This window comes from Plectrocnemia conspersa, unplaced genomic scaffold (genome assembly GCF_051122295.1).
Source record: "Plectrocnemia conspersa isolate PC_06_02 unplaced genomic scaffold, ASM5112229v1 ptg000012l, whole genome shotgun sequence".
NCBI classification, from domain to species: Eukaryota; Metazoa; Arthropoda; class Insecta; order Trichoptera; family Polycentropodidae; genus Plectrocnemia; species Plectrocnemia conspersa.
This window is the reverse complement of record NW_028277176.1, coordinates 28617590-28636320: the sequence shown is the minus strand read 5'-3', so window position 1 is coordinate 28636320 and position 18731 is coordinate 28617590. Positions and strand designations below refer to the sequence as shown.

At 29.5% G+C, this 18731-nt stretch overlaps 1 protein-coding gene across 1 annotated transcript in view; it reads left to right on the top strand.

Moving 5' to 3' along the window:
- Positions 1-18731, top strand: part of wry (delta and Notch-like EGF repeat containing weary) — a 236044-nt gene that overhangs the window by 201651 nt on the left and 15662 nt on the right. Inside the window, exon 7 of the mRNA XM_088200754.1 lies at positions 11713-11937. Within this exon, the coding sequence (XP_088056880.1) occupies positions 11713-11937 (225 nt within the window). The remainder of the gene's footprint in view (positions 1-11712; positions 11938-18731) is intronic.

Genomic DNA, 18731 nt, shown 5'->3' with positions numbered 1-18731 from the left:
TACTCTCGATTCATTGCAAGCGTCTAATATCTTGGGATTCCAAAGTCGCCATTAACGTTCCAAGTTATACTTCTACAACAGATTATATGTCGATTTACAGGCTTATTATCTTAGCATCATTATAAAGTAAAATAATATTGTCGGAAAAATACATATATTGCTATAATACCGTATTAAAAAAATAATCAGTGTATGTATGTATCTTTAAGGACCAGAAATAAATAGATCAAAGACTTCATTGTAACAAGTAACTGACAGATATTAGACAGATCTTATAAAAGATCCGGATATAGAGTTTTATTTGCTCATGTTTATTTTTTTTATTATACATATTAACTTAATAGCAAACAAAGATGTATATTTAGTTTTGTATTTATAACTTTTATATCATTCAAAAATAGTATATATATATATATATATATATATATATATATATATATATATATATATATATATATATATATATATATATATATATATATATATATATATATATATATATATATATATATATATATATATATATATTTGTATATGTATATGTATATATATATATATATATATATATATTATTTCATCATAATTCTTCTTCTTATATATATATATATATATATATATATATATATATATATATATATATATATATATATATATATATATATATATATATATATATATTTGTATATGTATATGTATATATATATATATATATATATATATATATATATATATATATATATATATATATATATTATTTCATCATAATTCTTATCTAATAATTATTTTTAAATTTTTAAACGCTTTTTTACAATATTACTAATACTATGGCAATATATAAAAAATAAAATAGCAAAGTTTAATATAATTAAATTTTATTTGCATCTTATTTATTAACTTTTTTTTAATTGACAGGGTTCATAACATATTATGAGCAATAAAATGTTAATTTGGATCTTTTGTATTTTTTTAAGACGAGGTTAATATAATTATTGTTGATAAATATATTTTTTATGTTGCTGGTTAAAATCATATAAATTATATTTCTCCAAAAAAAAGCAATATTTTCTATCCCAAAATGCAAACAATAAACATCCATTCGTAATATTAACTTAAATTTATGTATTCATTACATATAACATTGTTTACTAATATATTAAACACCAAAGTAAGCCGTTGCGAAATAGCTTTCAAAAATTAAGATTTTTTATGTGAAAAATATATAATTTGTAGACAATTTGCTGTGTGTTGTTTTCGGAATAAGTAACAAACATGATATTTTCACCTAATTTATATATCAGTGGCGTAGCTAAGGTATGTGCCGCCCAAGGCGATCCTTAAAATTTCCGCCCCTCCCCTAATACATTTTTTTCAGGGAAAAAAATCAGTATTTCTTAAAATAATAAATTGGTTATTATTAAGTTCTTGTTGTTCGTCGATTTATATATATTTTAGTGCATTCAGGGTTAAGAACCACACCCATCGCGAATAGGCCACCCCCAAGCAAGTGCCGCCCGGGGCAGCCCGCCCCCTCCGCCCCCCCATAGCCACGCCACTGTTATATATATAGACTTAAACATGTTTGTTAAAAATATTAGTAAACAAATTAGAAACTCAGAGGCTATACGTCAATTTGCTAAAAGTTTGAAATCGCAAAATGTTTTTACAACTTATATTTTGTAAAGTTAATTGTAAAGATATATCACATATCAAAAATATTTCCTACACCAAAATTTTATGAATATTTATTTCAACCATTTTTGTACAGTTCTATCTTCATTATAAATAATGATAAAGATGCAGCCAAAAATTCGGAAATATTGGAAGTACTGAAAGTACCAAAATTGTTTAATTTTGAAAATTTCGATTTTGTATCATATTTCTTAAAAAATAAATATAATATACTAAAATTCGCAAATATTTTATCTATATTTTATCTATCGTTTAAACAGCAAATATATGTTTCATAGGCATTTCAGATCAGCATTTAGTTTGAATAGAGCCTATCAGTGTGAAAATGTATTTAGACATGCTTTTACTAAAATGGTTAATAAAATTATAGTTTTGCTAATGAAAATATAACTTCACTGAACAGTTGCGAAGCATCCATTTGTAGTTCAAATCCAAACCTAACCTGTACGAATAACCCAAACCCAACTTGACCTAATAAAAGTTTAAAAACTATCTATAGTATTTGAACTCTCATTACGTTAATTCGTAAAAGTTAAATTTGGGTTTAAGCTGTAAATGATATTATCGCAACTGTAAAATCAATTTTTATAGACATTTTAGAGCAGCTTATATTTTCACTAGATTAATCACATTTTTCTTGTAGAATTATATATCTACCGGTGACCATATTTATACTAATAAAAATGTAATTTCACTTAAAAATGCACATTTACTATAACATATATAAAAAAATAAAAATGATGTTGTTTATAATACGCAGCTTATAAAATAAATCAGTTTTAAATACATAAAACCTAGTATTTTAAATTATATTGTGTCTAAAAAAATTAAAATTAGTGTTTTATATATAATTTAATTTTGATCGATCATCTTAGCTTTTTTTAGATATTCCTAATCACATAGATAAGTATCGCAACAATTTTTTTTAATTTTATCAAGTGGAAAATAAAATTGATTAGAAATTTACAATTTGTTACATGTTGTTAAAGAATATTAATATTAGTGATCAGCGGACAAGATACCGCCGATCGTCGTCTTTTCATCAAAGTCCACCAATGAATGTGTTTTCCTATGTTAACATTAAGGCAGTGCCGCCTGGTTTTTGGCTAATAGTGAATTTATCGGCTTTCACAGTACTTCCTCCCTAGCAATTTTTAATTGAGAAATTCAACTAAAAATATAGGAGTCTTTGGCGTTGTTGCCAATGTTGCTCTACATACGATTACGTGGGTGAAGCTGCTTTTTTATCGCAAACAGTGAGTGCCACTCGTTTTTATCTATAAAAAAATAAATCGGCCCTTACATTCCTCTTTTGTTACCAGCAAACGCTTTCTCATATTGTTCACAATACTGGTTAGAATTTGACCCAATTTAAGGAATATAATTATTTTATCACCCATAAAGACGTGACGTTCTCAATTATTATGACTTTTTTATTCTTCATTTTATTACTCTTTACTTGACAACATTTGACTGAAATCTGTAACACAATTCATTTAGCACTTAATCGACGAGTCGTTTTTTGCCGCGTGATTTTCGCGCAACACAGAGTTACATACATCAATAAAATTATTTTATCAGTGACTTGCTTCTTGAATGAAATATCAGTTTTTTTGTGTTCATATTGTGAAGTTGCTTTTATATCGCAAACAGTGAGTGCCACCTGTTTTTAGCAATAAAAAATAAATCGACCCTTACATTAATTTCAGTTTAGTTGTGTCTTCTCAACTAACGTCGGTCATGTTTCAATGAAAGATTAATCACATAATAAATTAATATTTGCTCTCGTTTTGCTATTTTTATGCTGAAATAAGAACTAGTTTGCTGGGTATAAAATCTTCATGTTTTTTTTGTTTGTGTTTTCTCATATTTACTTTCCAATCGAGAACTTTTATCCTACGTTTTCTATATAATCAGGATGTTTTACTCTTTGCTGTTTTAAAACTTTCAGATTGTACATAAACTATTTTTATAGTAGAGTCAACTTTCAACACAAATAATTGTGTTAAGTATTGCTATCTGAAAATAAATAATTCTATCAAAACCATTCTGTGTGATACGTAAATAAGTTTATAAATCTAAAATCACATTAAGTTTAAATGGACTCTGCATATGAACCATTATTCTGGGGACGGTTTAAATTATTAGATTACACAAAAATTAATTTACATTGATGCTTCAAAAAATAAATAAATAATATAAACCATGACATGTAATTAAATATATTCGATTACACTGTGATGTATTTTATTTACGTAGTTTTATTAAAAGCCAACCCGTTTCTATTCATCGCGTTGCGTCCAATTAAAAATCATGCTACCTCGTAAAAGGCCGGACCCGATAGGCGAGGGTCCTTTTCACTGCCTTTTCAGGATGTGTCCGCTTAATAGGCGTAACGAAAAACCCTTTCAGGAGCGGTTATCGCGGCTTTACGACCAGTTACCGGGGTCTGCTCAAGTCTGAAAAACGGCCACGAGAGTTAGGGGTCTATATATATATATAAGAAAAGTGGCACGTAGACTAATTAGGCCGCCCTTTGTTACCGGTTATGTTTTCAATACAATGCGTCTCACGGAATATGCCAATTATTCCCTTCCCTTGACCTTTGCCATCGCTGGGGAATGAGAACATCAAAGGGTCCCTTTTCGGACCTACACCAGCACGCGCGCCTTCTTTTATTTAACAATGGTTCTCTATAGATAATATATTTTTGAAAACAATGCGTCGTTATTCCGCTCGTTCAGAAGCAGGATATCTTTGGAATAGGCTCGATTGTCTACATCTTTGGGCATTTTTCGTGTTGTCGGAAATATCACAAATGCTCAAAAATCTTTTTCATTAAGCATTGCTGACTTTTTGCCGACATTATCACTAAGTTTATATCATGAGAAAGTCAGCTGCGACATTAACAGATATGTATTCTGAAATTAGGATTTGTTCACAAACGTATTAGGGAAAATTGAATAAGCAAAGCCTGGAAAATATAGAAGATATAATATCAGAAAAAAAAATTAATTAGTAAAATTATAAACGAGCTATTTTTTTCTTGCAAAATGCATTGGAAGATTCACTACCTTAACAAACTAAATTCACACATTTCTACTAAGTAGACATAAAAAAATGATCAGAAATATGGTTGCTGTTTTTTTTTAATTTCAATATCTATTTACAATGTCATTAGATAAAATACCAATTAAAGCTGCATATTTTTTCTATTTAAATGGCTTTGTTCAGACAGGGTTTCAAAGTGTATGGTTTTATTATTCTTATTCCCAAATAGGCAAAATTTAAGTTAAATTTCAGATGTGTTTGAAATATTAAATTTATTAACTGATTTTTATCTGTTCATTTAAAAAAGCAGTAATATGCACAAGAAATGTTAATTCAAGTGCAAGTTTTTATTTTGAGTTCATGATTTATTAATTTTACTGCAATAAATTACAGAATCTCCGTAGGTTGTTAATAAACGATTCAGAATATTGAAAATATAGTGACTTGATCCTTTTAATTTTTATTTACTGTTTTTTGTTGATGACAACGTTAATATTATTATCTATTTTTAACGTCGCTTTAATGATGCAGCGATCCAGCGATTTTTGCCAATTTTTTCCTTATCCAATCATCAGTGACTGTATTAAACATTTATTTTTCTGCTTTATTCAAATCTGTAAAAAAATACTTTCTCTTCCGTAAAATTAAGGAAGTCAATTATTTCGTAATATTAAATTCGTTGTCAATTCTTTAAAAGAAGTTGAATCATACCTGTAGCATTAACGCTTTTATCCAAAGCTATAAAATAATACTTGAAAGCATCTGTATGTTTTTATGAACATATTAATTCTGCTGCGCAATTTATTAATAATACTTCACAGTAAACGGATTTGGTTTAATTATAAATTTAATTTACTACCATATATAGGGTACATTTCTTGTACTACATTAAATTTTGAAATAAATTAAATATAATTTCTTTATAAATTAAATTTTATTATTTTTATATTATTAAATTTTATTATTAAGCATATTATTAAATTTTATTATTAAGCATTGCAAAAAAAAGATATTTTTGTCAACGAAAAATAGTCGCCAGTCTTTTTTCATGAAACGCTTTTTTTGTATATTTTTTTTCTTATATTTCATTTTTTAGTTATATTATTAGATAATTTAAAAGTCATACTTAAAATATTATTTTTTTGATATCATATTGCTAATTTGATTTTTAGCAATATTAATACGCGTTGTGGACCGCATGCGGGCCGCGGGCCATGGGTTACACGCGCTGATCTAAAATTTAATAATTTAGGTCAGTAATTTATACTGTTTTTTTTTCTTATTTTTATTCATCTTTATTACTATTCGCCTTATTTTTTTTATTTTTAGCAACTTGAACTGTATTCAAATGTATGTATTTTTTCTGTATTCTTTTAAAAAATATTTACATAAAAAAATAGTGGTTGCTTAATACCTTACCAATAAAACTATTATTCACTTATTAAATTAATTAAATTAATTAAAATATTAAATTTAAAAAAAAGCAAAAATTTGAAAAAATAAAATAAAATGATACAAACCGCACCACCAGATTCTTGCAGCTGACATTAAGTAGAATCAAGGATCTGGATGGCAACAGCTATAGCCGACTCAGTAGTGCAGACATTCTGGTTCTAACGGACATAAAAATAGGACGCGATTTTAACTCTCTAAGACGTTCCGGAACCCAAAATTGAAATTCTTCGAGAATAGTTTGATTGTTACTTTGAACCCTTAAGTAGATTAAAAAATACTTAGCGATACACAAGTATTTTAATGCTACAGAAAAAAAAGTTGGGAGAAAAGAACATATAATAACTAAATATCTTCTTATAACTTTTGTATTTCAGAAGGGAGTATTTAAATATTTATGAATTCTAAATTATAGACCGCAAATCAAGAATGCTGCATACTTAAGTATCATAAAAGCACGAATAACTTAAGTAAACGCGTTCCTCATAACAAAGTCGAGTATGTTTAAGGAATTTTCGTAGACGTCGTTTTCGTGTAGAGAAAAATTCTACTTGCTCTCAAAAGTGATTCAAAAATTTTAAATGGAAATTTCTCTGACCAAAATATTTTACTTGACAAAATTTGACTGAAATCTGGAACAGAATTTATTTAACACTTAATCGACGAGTCGTTTTTTGCCGCGTGATTTTAGCGCAACACAGAGTTACATACATCAATAAATTTATTTTATCAGTGACTTCTTGTATGAAATATTAGTTTTTTTCGTTCATATTAAATTTTGGTCATCAGCGGTTTAAAATCAGAAGAAGCGAGAATAATGTCAATGAAATGTTTTATTGCTTTGCTTCGCGCTTGAATGAAATTTCCGGTGACATTTTACGATCTCTATATATAAATTATATTTCCATACCAGCAAAAATATAGTCGAGTAAGTAATTGTCATACTCCGTTCTTAATCAACTGTAGTCGCCAAATGTCAGAATGAGAGTTTGTCAGATTTTTTGTGCTATATGTATATTTTTTACATTCTCGTAATATCCGTTCGCTCACAATATTTAGTATATTTTACAAATATTTTGAAGGCTTCTCGTTTATATTTTTAATACAATATATATTTTTACTTTAAAATAAAGGTATCATAATTTATTAATACTAAGGGTACATATTCAATGAATTCGTATACCTCTTTTGCGCATCGAAACTAAATTAACCGATACACATATCGAAAAGGTCTCGCATCCACTTCTCATTGTTTCATAAACTCAATAACTACGTTGTCGCTTTCAGCTTTCGATACTTTGAAAGCAATTTCAAATATATATATACATGTACATATGTGTGTATGTTTTCTTCTAGAGGCGCTTGCGAGAAAAGCAGCTTTCAATTCGAAAAACTTCTATATACGTGACCAGAAGTCATAGTCTTGTTATTACAACTAACGTAGTGCAGAAACTAAATAAACTTTTCGCTGTAGAAGATAGTGATGCAATATATTCCACGTGGAAAGTAATTAATTAATTTTAATAGCTGTTTGCAACACCTATATTTATTTTTTTGCAGCGAGAATGAAATATTATGAACAGCTTATAGATATTAAAAAGTTTGCGATGTACCCTTTTCTCGCTCCTTTTTGTACTTTACAGTTTACGATGTTTACTCTTACTACTGCTGTGTTGTAAATTTAGGTTTTAATATCTTTATCAGAGGTGGAAAAGCGTCGACCGCGAAAACATATTTTCAAAGCTGCTAATATTTTGTAAATAAAGCAAAGTTCATTGAATATTTAAATTATATTTTTCAAACTACAAAACTCCAGTTATAAAAAAATATAATAACCAACATATTATATTTATTTAAATATTAGATTATCCTAAAATTAAGTTTTTAATGAAAAACAACTTTAATTTTTATTTTAAGTTATTTATTCAATATATTTTATATATTTTATTAATACAACCCTCTTTCACCTCTCAGTTATTTTTTCAATTCCATTAACATAACATATTGAAGGCTTTGATTAAAATTATTTTGCTAACCTCTTTTTTACATCGCCTACAATTTTTCCGTCTTTGAAGTGTTGCATCAATCGAAATTAATAATAGTAAGAAAGATCAAGATCTGGAGAATAAAAGCTTTTAGCCAAGTTTCTTCATTTTATTAAATTAATTTCGCTACATGGAGACGCACATTATCGTTTTGTAAAACTATTTGATTCTGTTGATAAGTACAGGCCTTTTTATTTTATTATACCAACAATACAACTGATAATAATTGCAGTTTTCTGTTATTGTTTGGTCAGGTTTTAAAATTTCGTAATTCACAATTTCCTTGCAATCCCACCATATACAAAAAATAACTTTTTTCACCTTTGGATAACCACTATCTTATATCCATTTCTCATCTCTGAAAATTAAACATTTTCTTGTCGCAGTATTTCTTAAAAATTACTCAAAAACATCTGGAACGGATCCACCTTTTTTATGCAGCGGTATAAAAAAATGCAGTCTTTGAAAAACATTTTATATAATCGTATAATTTAATTTTTAACGATAAAAGGCTGTAATAAATTTGCTGATTTTTGAAATTAGTATTCACAACACACACATTTTTTAGTTAGCTTGGACATGACCAAGAAGGGCTTAAATTATCACATAAAATAACTCAACTTCAAGGCTCTGAAGCTGTTGGATACGCGTCGACTTGTTTTCTTCGCTCAACTCGCGTGGAACATATAAACATTGTATCCAAGCCTTCCCAAATTTCTTAATGTGCCTATGCTCTGTTAAATCGGACAGGTTAAACTTCTCTACGAGCTGAGTAGAATTTCTTTCCATTCTGCAGCGTCATCATCTATCTTTGCTGGTCTCCCATCTAAAACTTTTCTTGATTTCGTAATTTTCTGTTCAAAGTTTTTTGTATGATATTTTTTAAGAAATTTATGTAGCATACAATTTTGTATAAATTATTTAATTGATATTATATAAAATCTGCTAATATAAATTTTGCAGCCAAATTTTTTTTTATATCAGAAAGTTGAGTCTAGATGTGTTTTAACACATATATTACTAAATATGTATTTAAGTATCAACGGCCAAAGCATGCCTGACCTAAATATAGAAAACGGTATTAATTTCAGAATTACCTAATTATTTATTTGTGAAGGACATAACAGCCTTACAGTAATCAATACTATCAGACAGATGCTTTAAAAATTGGATAGCATTATAGCTTATTGGGTGTTTGTTTAATACTCTTGTTTTTGCATGCGATATTTTAACCCTTTGTAGTCCAAAGCTATTTTAATAAGTGTTGCCCCAAGTCAAAGCCTTAACTATAAGCGTTTGATAATTTAAATAATTGTTTTTCTGTGTTTTCTTAAGGAGCAGAATGAGTAGTGATACTCTAAATTGCTAGTCTTTTAAAGTTTACGAAATTTATATTTTTATATGAATTAGTTGCACGGCATCTCTATACTCTTAAGCTTAAAACTAGATGTTAGCTGACGTTTGAGGTCAGTCGACGAGAGGATTATTAGCTCGTCGGTTAATCAGTTGTAGATCTTTGTTATCTGCATGTCCAAGATAAAGTGATTTTGAAGCGTTTTTTCGTGCTACATAAACCTTATTACAGTTTTGATTTTACCTACAATTGTATTAAACAATTGTAAAGACTTACAACAATAAATTACAAAATAAAAGTATATTGAGATAAACTTATAAAACAACGTTTAAATTATGTTTCTTTTATAGCAATTTTTAACAGCTAGTAGACAACGTAGTATATTATACACAAAGAAAAATGTACTCAAAAGGCAAATATAAATGTAATAATGAAAAGTGATACATTTGCACCGTTGAATGTTGACAACTCATGGCCGTTTCTCGCTTCCAAAACGACAATTTCCACTTTGCACATCCACTCGCTCCATTTCTATAAAGTTGCATTTAATATTTTCCAGCATGTTTACGACGAAATAAATTACCGAGGCCGGCATGTGCGCATAATGAATTTGCTCCGAGGCGCGCTTCTCTATCCGCGCGTATAAAAAAAGTTTATTGTCGCCGTGCACGTAATAACAAGGAAATTTTCTATGAATACATTAAGCCCAAAGTGTATTTTACATCCGAAACGACTGTCAAACCGAGTAAAGGAGAGCGAGAGGTAAAAAAGCGACGCGCTTTCGTGATCCGAATCCGCCCTCTATCATTTTACGTGGCCGGCCCGTGACGTTTATTTGGAACGGTACACGAGCACGAATTATTGGCCTCACTTTTGATCTTCGCACCACATTTTTTTCCAATTTAATATCCGACAGCAGTCGAACCTTTGATGCTTTTTCTCTTTGTAGATCTGACCAATATATATTTAAATTAATTTCTGAACACACACACCATAAAAAGCCAACACCTCGAAAAATACACATAATAAAATCAGTAAAAACTTTATGTAAGTTTTTACTAATTATCGAGACTAGTGGGTTAATATAGTTTAATATAATATTTTTTGCTATAACTATGCCAATTTTTTATAATTGCTGATATTAAAAATGTACAATAAAATATTGCAAATTATATTTTTATTATTCTACTACTAATAGGTACAATATTCTACTGATGTTTTTGTCAATCAAAAAAATAAAAATAAGGGAGTTAATATTAATACATCGCAAGTATGTTTAATAAATAGTTTAAATATAAAAATACTTTTAGAATATATGAATAATCTCCTATTCAACTTTAAAACGCAACAAATGTTGCACAGTCAAAACTGTCTCGCAGTTGAACGTCGGCAAACGTAATATGCTTAATGAGAACTCAGGTGAGGGCTATTTTTCCTACGTGACTTTTCAGCGCTGAAATAACGATTTTCCGAGAGCGTTTTCATTAGGTTGGGCCGACAATGAACGTTTATTAGAATAAATACACTCCATTAAGGGCAGCTTGTATACAAAGTGGCAATCAGTACTCTCGCGACATCGGATTATTTAAGGTTGACTATAATTTATGACCGTCGGACGCCACTATTCAACGTTGATGAAATTTTTCACGTAAATCGGCGCCCGGTAGACGTGAATTAATTCACGTAGTGAACACAGACGTGATTACGTTAGCAAATAAAGCGTTTTACCTTATTAAAAAAATAATACCGTGTATCATATAAAATTTATAAAAATAAACTAATTTTGTATAATTTAATATTCATAATATTAGTACTTCAAACTTAAATTTACGTTTAAAAACATTGATTAGAAAACTATAGATTTTTTTATACAATACTAAGATAACATTGCAAGCTATTTTATCTATATTATAAATTAATGTATATTTTAATCATTTTTTTACAGAAAAAAATAATTCAAAGCTTAGTATTAAGCTCTAAATTATAATAGATCATATATACCTCTCATTTTTTGTTTGCATCTGCTAAATTATCGTCAATAAATATCGTTTGAACCATTTATTATATATTCATGTTTTACCTTTAACATTTTACTGACACGCTGTCTATTTTGTTTGACAGGATACACCGGGAAAAACTGCCAGGACGAGGTCGATCCGTGTAGCTCGTCTCCCTGTCAAAACGGGGCCACGTGCTCTGGAAACGTCACTCAATTCCAATGCGACTGTCCCAGGGGATTCGCTGGAATGCTTTGTCAGCATACGCTCAACGAATGCGAATCGTCTCCGTGTATGCACGGCATCTGTGTGGACCAGGAAGACGGATATCGATGCTTCTGTCAGCCAGGTATGAATTTCCTATACTAGATTTCTTGTAACGTTCAGTGGTGCATACTACTTCAAGCATGATATGCGCAACTCGAGCCTGTATGTGAGATGCTCAAAGAGAGATGCGATTGGCACTGATTTAGTTTTGGCTCTTTGATGGCAACATTTACATAGCTTAGTATAAGATGAATCTGTCAATATACTGCTCCTATGTGATTCAGTATGTTTTTAAAATATTATTTTAATACAATATATTACTTATGTATCACTCTTTATAAGATATTGTATGTATCTCTCTGAAAAATGCTTTTGATTATCTGTTTATCGGTATGCAAATTAAATTTTTAATTACAAAATGATGCTGTACGTTACTGCCCAAAAATAAATTAAGCCTATCTTTAATTTATAAATATAATTAATTATGTTTTATTCTGTTTAATTTTAATTTTCTACTTTTTAAAATATTTATTTGAATTTTCTGTAATTTATAAAAAAATGTAAGTTAAAAAATATGTTTCTTAAGCTTACATAGATAAATAAATATATTTTTTTCATTTAAAGATATCGTTTATATGACATATATCGTGACCAGTGCGTCGATTGCTGTCGACCAGTCGACCGCAAAGATATTTGCGCCCTCCCGCGTTTGCAACAACAAACAAATGGTTTGCATCTGAAAAAAAGACAATAAAATACTTGGAATTGAACCCATATAAAAATTAACCTTTAAACTTTTATTTTTAAATATTTATATAATATCTCAAATTTTTTTTTAATAATAAATTAATCCTATCATATTTGTATGAAGCAACATTAATATTCCATCACTTATGTACCGCTAAAAAATGTATATTTAAGGGTCGTTTTCTGATTTGTAAAGATGTACGAAAGTCACCCCGATCAAAAAAATGGTCTCCGTTCCTCCTACATCTGCTGAGTTGTTTGATATAATTATTCATAGATTTATCCACAATCACTATCGGCAAGTTCCAGTAGACCAACAATACGTGTTTCGTCCAAGTCGTTCCGTGGTCACTAACCTTTTGTGTCTTTCTTTTGATTCAAAAATCTATGCCTACTTTCAAAAAACATTTGACAAAGTTTGCCATGAGCTACTTCTTCCAAAGTTAAGCTGCCGTCAGTGGTGACTGGATTATTGCGCAAACAAAAGTTGCGCACTATAGACGACTGTTTAATTAGCAAATATATTTTACATTTGATCCTAACTGCTTTATATTAATTTTTTTTAAATTATGAAAAGTAAGTGTATCATGTAAATTACAAATATTTATAAATAGTGATATTTATAAATTAAAATCATATTGACATCTGTAATATAAACAGATATTATTATTATATATATATTTAGGCATTCCTAAATATGCGTAAATTGCTCATCGATGATTAAAATTTTCGCTGTGCACAATTTTCGTTAGTATATGAGCTACAGCAATCGTCACGTCAAAGAGTATTTCGCTAATTCTGGATCCAATTTGCGTCCTCTGATTTTTTGTTCTGTATTAACAGTTAATAACTCGAAATATGCTTATGAATTAAAAGTGTTTCAGAGTATTGGCACAATTTTGATTCACTATTAATATAAAGATCTGGAAGTGTCACATTGTCACATATTCCAGATCCTCTGCCCAGTGGAATTATTTTACAGCTTCGGTTATGTTTAAAGCAAAAATACTTTAATAATCGTCGATGACTAGAGAGTGTTACATTTTTTTATACACTTCGGCAAAGTTTACTATTAGGCGTTAAGGATGCTCGACTTTGCTATACGGAGCGCGTGTCACTTTAATAATTTATACGATACACTAGTTTGTAGCGTCCTTTTGGCTCCATTATCTGGAATTCGAGTGAAGCGAAGATTTTGATGGAGAGAATTAAAATAAAATTTATGATATATCTCTCGGGTTGAATCCGTATTTGTATCCTAATGTCTTTTTGCTAACAGCATAGAATACAATTCATTGTATTATTACCATGCGTCTACTCAATTATTCACTTTTTAAAGTCGTTAAGGGGCGGCGTCGACAATCCGTCAATTCTCAGTGACTTTTAAAGTAGAGGTCTTTATCCTTTAACAGCCTTTGTAACCCTCCTAGTTTATTATATATTACAATTTAGGACAGTGTTTCTCAAATTTCGGTTATTTACTTATGTTTCACTTTATTATTTTACTTATCACAAACAAACGTGGCGGTAAAAAAAATGTATTTGAGAAAAATACGAAATAAAACTTTATTTTTTATGAAACATGTAATTACAAAATAATTCAAAAAATATAAAGTCACACAAATAAAAATTATTATAAAAAACTTATTAATGACTGGATGGCCCTGTTTTTTTTTATCGCAAAGCGTATTTTTTCGGCACGTACGGTGAGATAAACTCCGTTTTTCTCTCTCGCATTTTAAATGACGAGAACGAGTGAGAGCCCACGCCCACTTCTCGTCACTTAACACGCGAGCGAGCGAAAGGGAATGTATCTCATCGTACGCGCCTGTTATTTATATTTGGAGTAATCGTTGAGATTTGCAAAAATATGTCATCTTCTGCATTTAACCTGTTTATGTCTTTGTTGCTGAGTACAAAGAGAAAGATCTTTCACAAGTATACGTCGATACAAACGATTGATTAAAAACGTGTGGTAATCTAAAACTCTTTAAATGAGATTTAAAAGATATTTCCTGAAATGCATCTGCTGATTTCTATTATTAAAATGACAATCATTTATTGAGGATAATTTAAGATTAGGGTAAAAGGTCCGATATTTGTGCTACAAATTTACACCCATTATACGCAATAATAATTGTTAATTAAATTTTCCAAAAAAATGAAACACAAAGCCACACAGCAAATTACAAGGCACGTTAAGTTCAAAAATTACACACCGCTTTGTTAGCTTTCAAATTAAACTTATTAAGTCAATTAGACAATTTCAACTCGGCGCTGCCTAATGTGGCACAAAAATCAAATTACAAAGCGTAAAACGCAAATCTGGCAAAATCGGCGATTCAAGGCTCATATAGCGTTCGATAGAATCATTGTCAATTATGACATGTATGTAGTTTAAATTGGGATAAAGCCCAATTACATTGAAATACCAACGAAAACAGAATCTAATTAACGCTTGATTTCATGGAAACTTTATGAATAACACTATTATACTAAATGGGTGAATTAAATTAAACATTGCATGTTTAATTTAATTTAGTGTGTGAAAATGTGGTAGACATGTGGATAATTGCTATAGTATTGTTAATATAATTTGAAATATATTTTTTATCAGCTAAATACAATCTATTAAAATAAAAATTCAAGCGCGGTCCGATTTTTGAAGGTCTAAAAAATACTTTAAGAGCTTTTACCATAATTCGACGCTTCGAATGGAATAGTGGCTCTCTCGCGATGGAGTCGTTCTATCACGGTGGCATTATTCAAATGTTGCCACCTTAGCCAGGTAATGTTCGAGAGGAGAATTCGGCCAAGTGGATGGACGGTTGCTATTCAAATACCCATTCGGCGGTAAAATGGAAAATATTGCCAGTCAATTTCCAACGCGCGCCCTAAAACGTTTACCCTTTTGAATAATGGATGCCATTTTGAATCGCTTTTTTTTTTGTTGCCAGGCGCGGAACGGAATCGGCCACATAAAGATTTAATAAATTCGCCACTGGGATGGAATTGTTTGAGGGCCGAAATTGAAATCGGAGTATGAATGTTAATGGGGCAACTGCGCTGAAAGCTCGAGCGTAAAACAAACAGCCAATCTAAGTTTTATTTCACTGAGCTACTTAAAGCTTATATTTTTTACTACGCAGCAATGTATTTGATTAATAAGTATACTAAAGACAAGTGGCGATAAAATCTTGTGGTATATTTTTCTTAAATATTCAATACAATTCGTCGTCGTAGTCTTCGAAGACAAGTTGTATCGAAAATCAAGTTATTTTTATTTTATTTTTTATTACAAATCTGACAGAATTTCTCAATACGTTATGATACAAATAATAATAACCATTAAAATAACAATAATTTCTGATCCAAAATTTTCTGTTTATTTATATAATATACGATGTTAATTTTTTTTAGATTTAATTCATAATTTTACGTTTTTAAAGTGTATTTTAATACTTTTTATCTTTCCAAAATTTTATGTAAACAACATTTTTACTTCATATATACTATTAATAATATGTTTTTGCTTAATTTTTATTATATTTAAGTACTTTGAATTAAACTCCTTGAAGCTCTCTAGTGACTGCGTGGCTTTTAACTAAATTCCAGTGGCTTTTTTCTAAGAGCACTTAATTACATCGAGTTTAATTACATCAACATTTTTACATTAGGTCCGTGCCCTGATATAAAAAAAATCTTTATAACTATATATTCTATAGTCTGAAATCCAAGAAAAGCATTTCTTGACGCTTGAGAAAATTTCAAGTAATATCCAAATTTGTATTCTAGTTCCTTTTTGCTAAGGGCGTTGCAATATACCTCATTGCATACTCAACGAGGATGAAGCGCTTTTTAAAATTACTAAGGGTCTGTGCCAAAAATCCGTTAATGCTCGGCGACTTTCAGCTGCGAGCTTTAGAATACACTAAAGAGTCGCGATCGCTTCCTTTATTCTTACGTCACTGCTTGAAAAGAACTCTTGCACGAGTAATCCAGATAACTATAAGAAGCTGAAACATATATTTAAAATAGTGTAAATCTATTTCAGGTGTGCTTTACGATTATGTTTTAGATTATTCAGTGGTCTATTTTTTTTGTATAATAGGCATTGTAAAACGTGTGAATAAAAATAATAATATAAATTAAATTTCAAGTCCAGTGCCTCTACTAAAATTATTATTTCTGAGTAGTAGTATTGATTTTATTTCCAAAATCTTAGTTGTCTAAAGAAATGCAGATGCTATAAGTTTTTAATTTGCTGCTTATTTAGTTTAAAGTTGTGAAATAATAACCGTCAATTTTTATTTATCATCGTGATATAAATATTTTAAATTACAATAATCTAGCGTGACTGTTTAAATGTGCACGTTTTTAGTCGAATATGACATTAACTTTTAACGAATTAAATATATTTGTATTTTAAAGTACATTTTTCATGCGCATTTTATAAATTGTAGTTAATTTATAAACGCTCATTTTTTTGTCGAATATGATGTTCACTTTATCGTCGCCGCGTCATATTAGCTATAAAATGCGTAAATTTTTCTGCATTTTTTTAGTATCTTATTTATTTGTGAATTATATGTATTATAACTTAGGCCAATGTTTTATTGCGCTATTTATTTTGCATCTTTATAAAAATAATAAAATTAACATTATTAATAAAAAATTGATTAAATCAAATAAAATGTTAATAATTATTTTGAATTCAAAATCTTCCATTGTAATTAATAATTTTAATTTTTGTTTAATGCGAACTCCCAAAGGGGTGAAATATTTTTTCGACAATCGGCCGTTAAAGGTTACAAATTGTCTACGATCGCTCAAATAACCGAATTAAATCATCTAAGCAACTGAGGTCCAAGAGTTGTTTTTGACAAACCTTATCGAAAGCTTGTTCAAAATCATATACAATCAAGTTATTTTTACAAAGATTTGGTGTAAATGGTGGAACAAGCAAAACGAAACTCATGCTGTTATTCAAATCAAATAGAAGACTTATCTATGCATAATTATTTATAATAATTTAGCAGGAGCTAATAAGACTGCGACTAGTCACGTTTTTCATGAGTAGGCGTGATTTTTATGCATTTTCAAAGATCAGAATATGATAATGAAAGTCTTAAGAATCAGATCAAAAATTTGTTTTAGAAAGCAGCGAGAGTGACTTCGCGGCCCTTCAAAATAAAATCGTAATAAGAGCTGTTTTTTCTAGACTTTTTTGTTTAGGGTTACTACTTATAACATATTTTTTTATAAATACTCTAAAATATATATGAATATCATATCTGAAAACTTTGATCTAAATCGCAGTTTTCCTGCAGTTTCCAACTTCATAACTATCAGTTTTCCAATATCACCCGCTCATGAATAAGCAATAATTCAACGCGGCGCCCGCTTGCAACCGCACACTGCCATTGATCTCATTATGCCTTAATTGAGTTACAAAGTACGAACGTGTTCGGAAAATGAAAACCTGGAACATATATGTGCTAATTTCCTACCGATTATTATTCAGCAGCAGCACTATAGGTGTATGCGCAATATTTTATTACCTCACCGGTCTCGTTAGTAGTTAGCCCTAGGTTCCGACGTCGACGAGTATTATTGGATCGGAGATTGTAAACGACAGCTCTGCGACCGTCATAATCTTGTAATCGGATTGTGTGTGACCAGGCTTGGCCACTTCTGGCCGACGCTGGCCAGATTCAATTATAACTTTGTCACCGTGGATGTAACTTCATGCAACCGGGATATAAATAATCGCATTGGGCGCAAATCGGACGTCAATATCCGATAATCTGATTGTGTATAAAAATGGAATCTCACGCTATCAATCAGATTGTCACGACTGGATCATTACACGTCTATATTTAGTCAGTAGATATGCAATGAGTTTTAAATTTTAATATTTAAATATTTTATGATAAAAAATGTATTGATCTGGGTAAAAAAATAATTATATAAAATAATATTTTAATTTTTGCATTAATTATTATCGATAAAGTTATATTTATAGCACCATTTACAATACTTCTCATAAAATCCGAAAAGACATTCCGATCTTTTAGCGAGAACAATGTAGGGAAATCCTTTTGAGTCCATCGCCCATAACACAAAAGG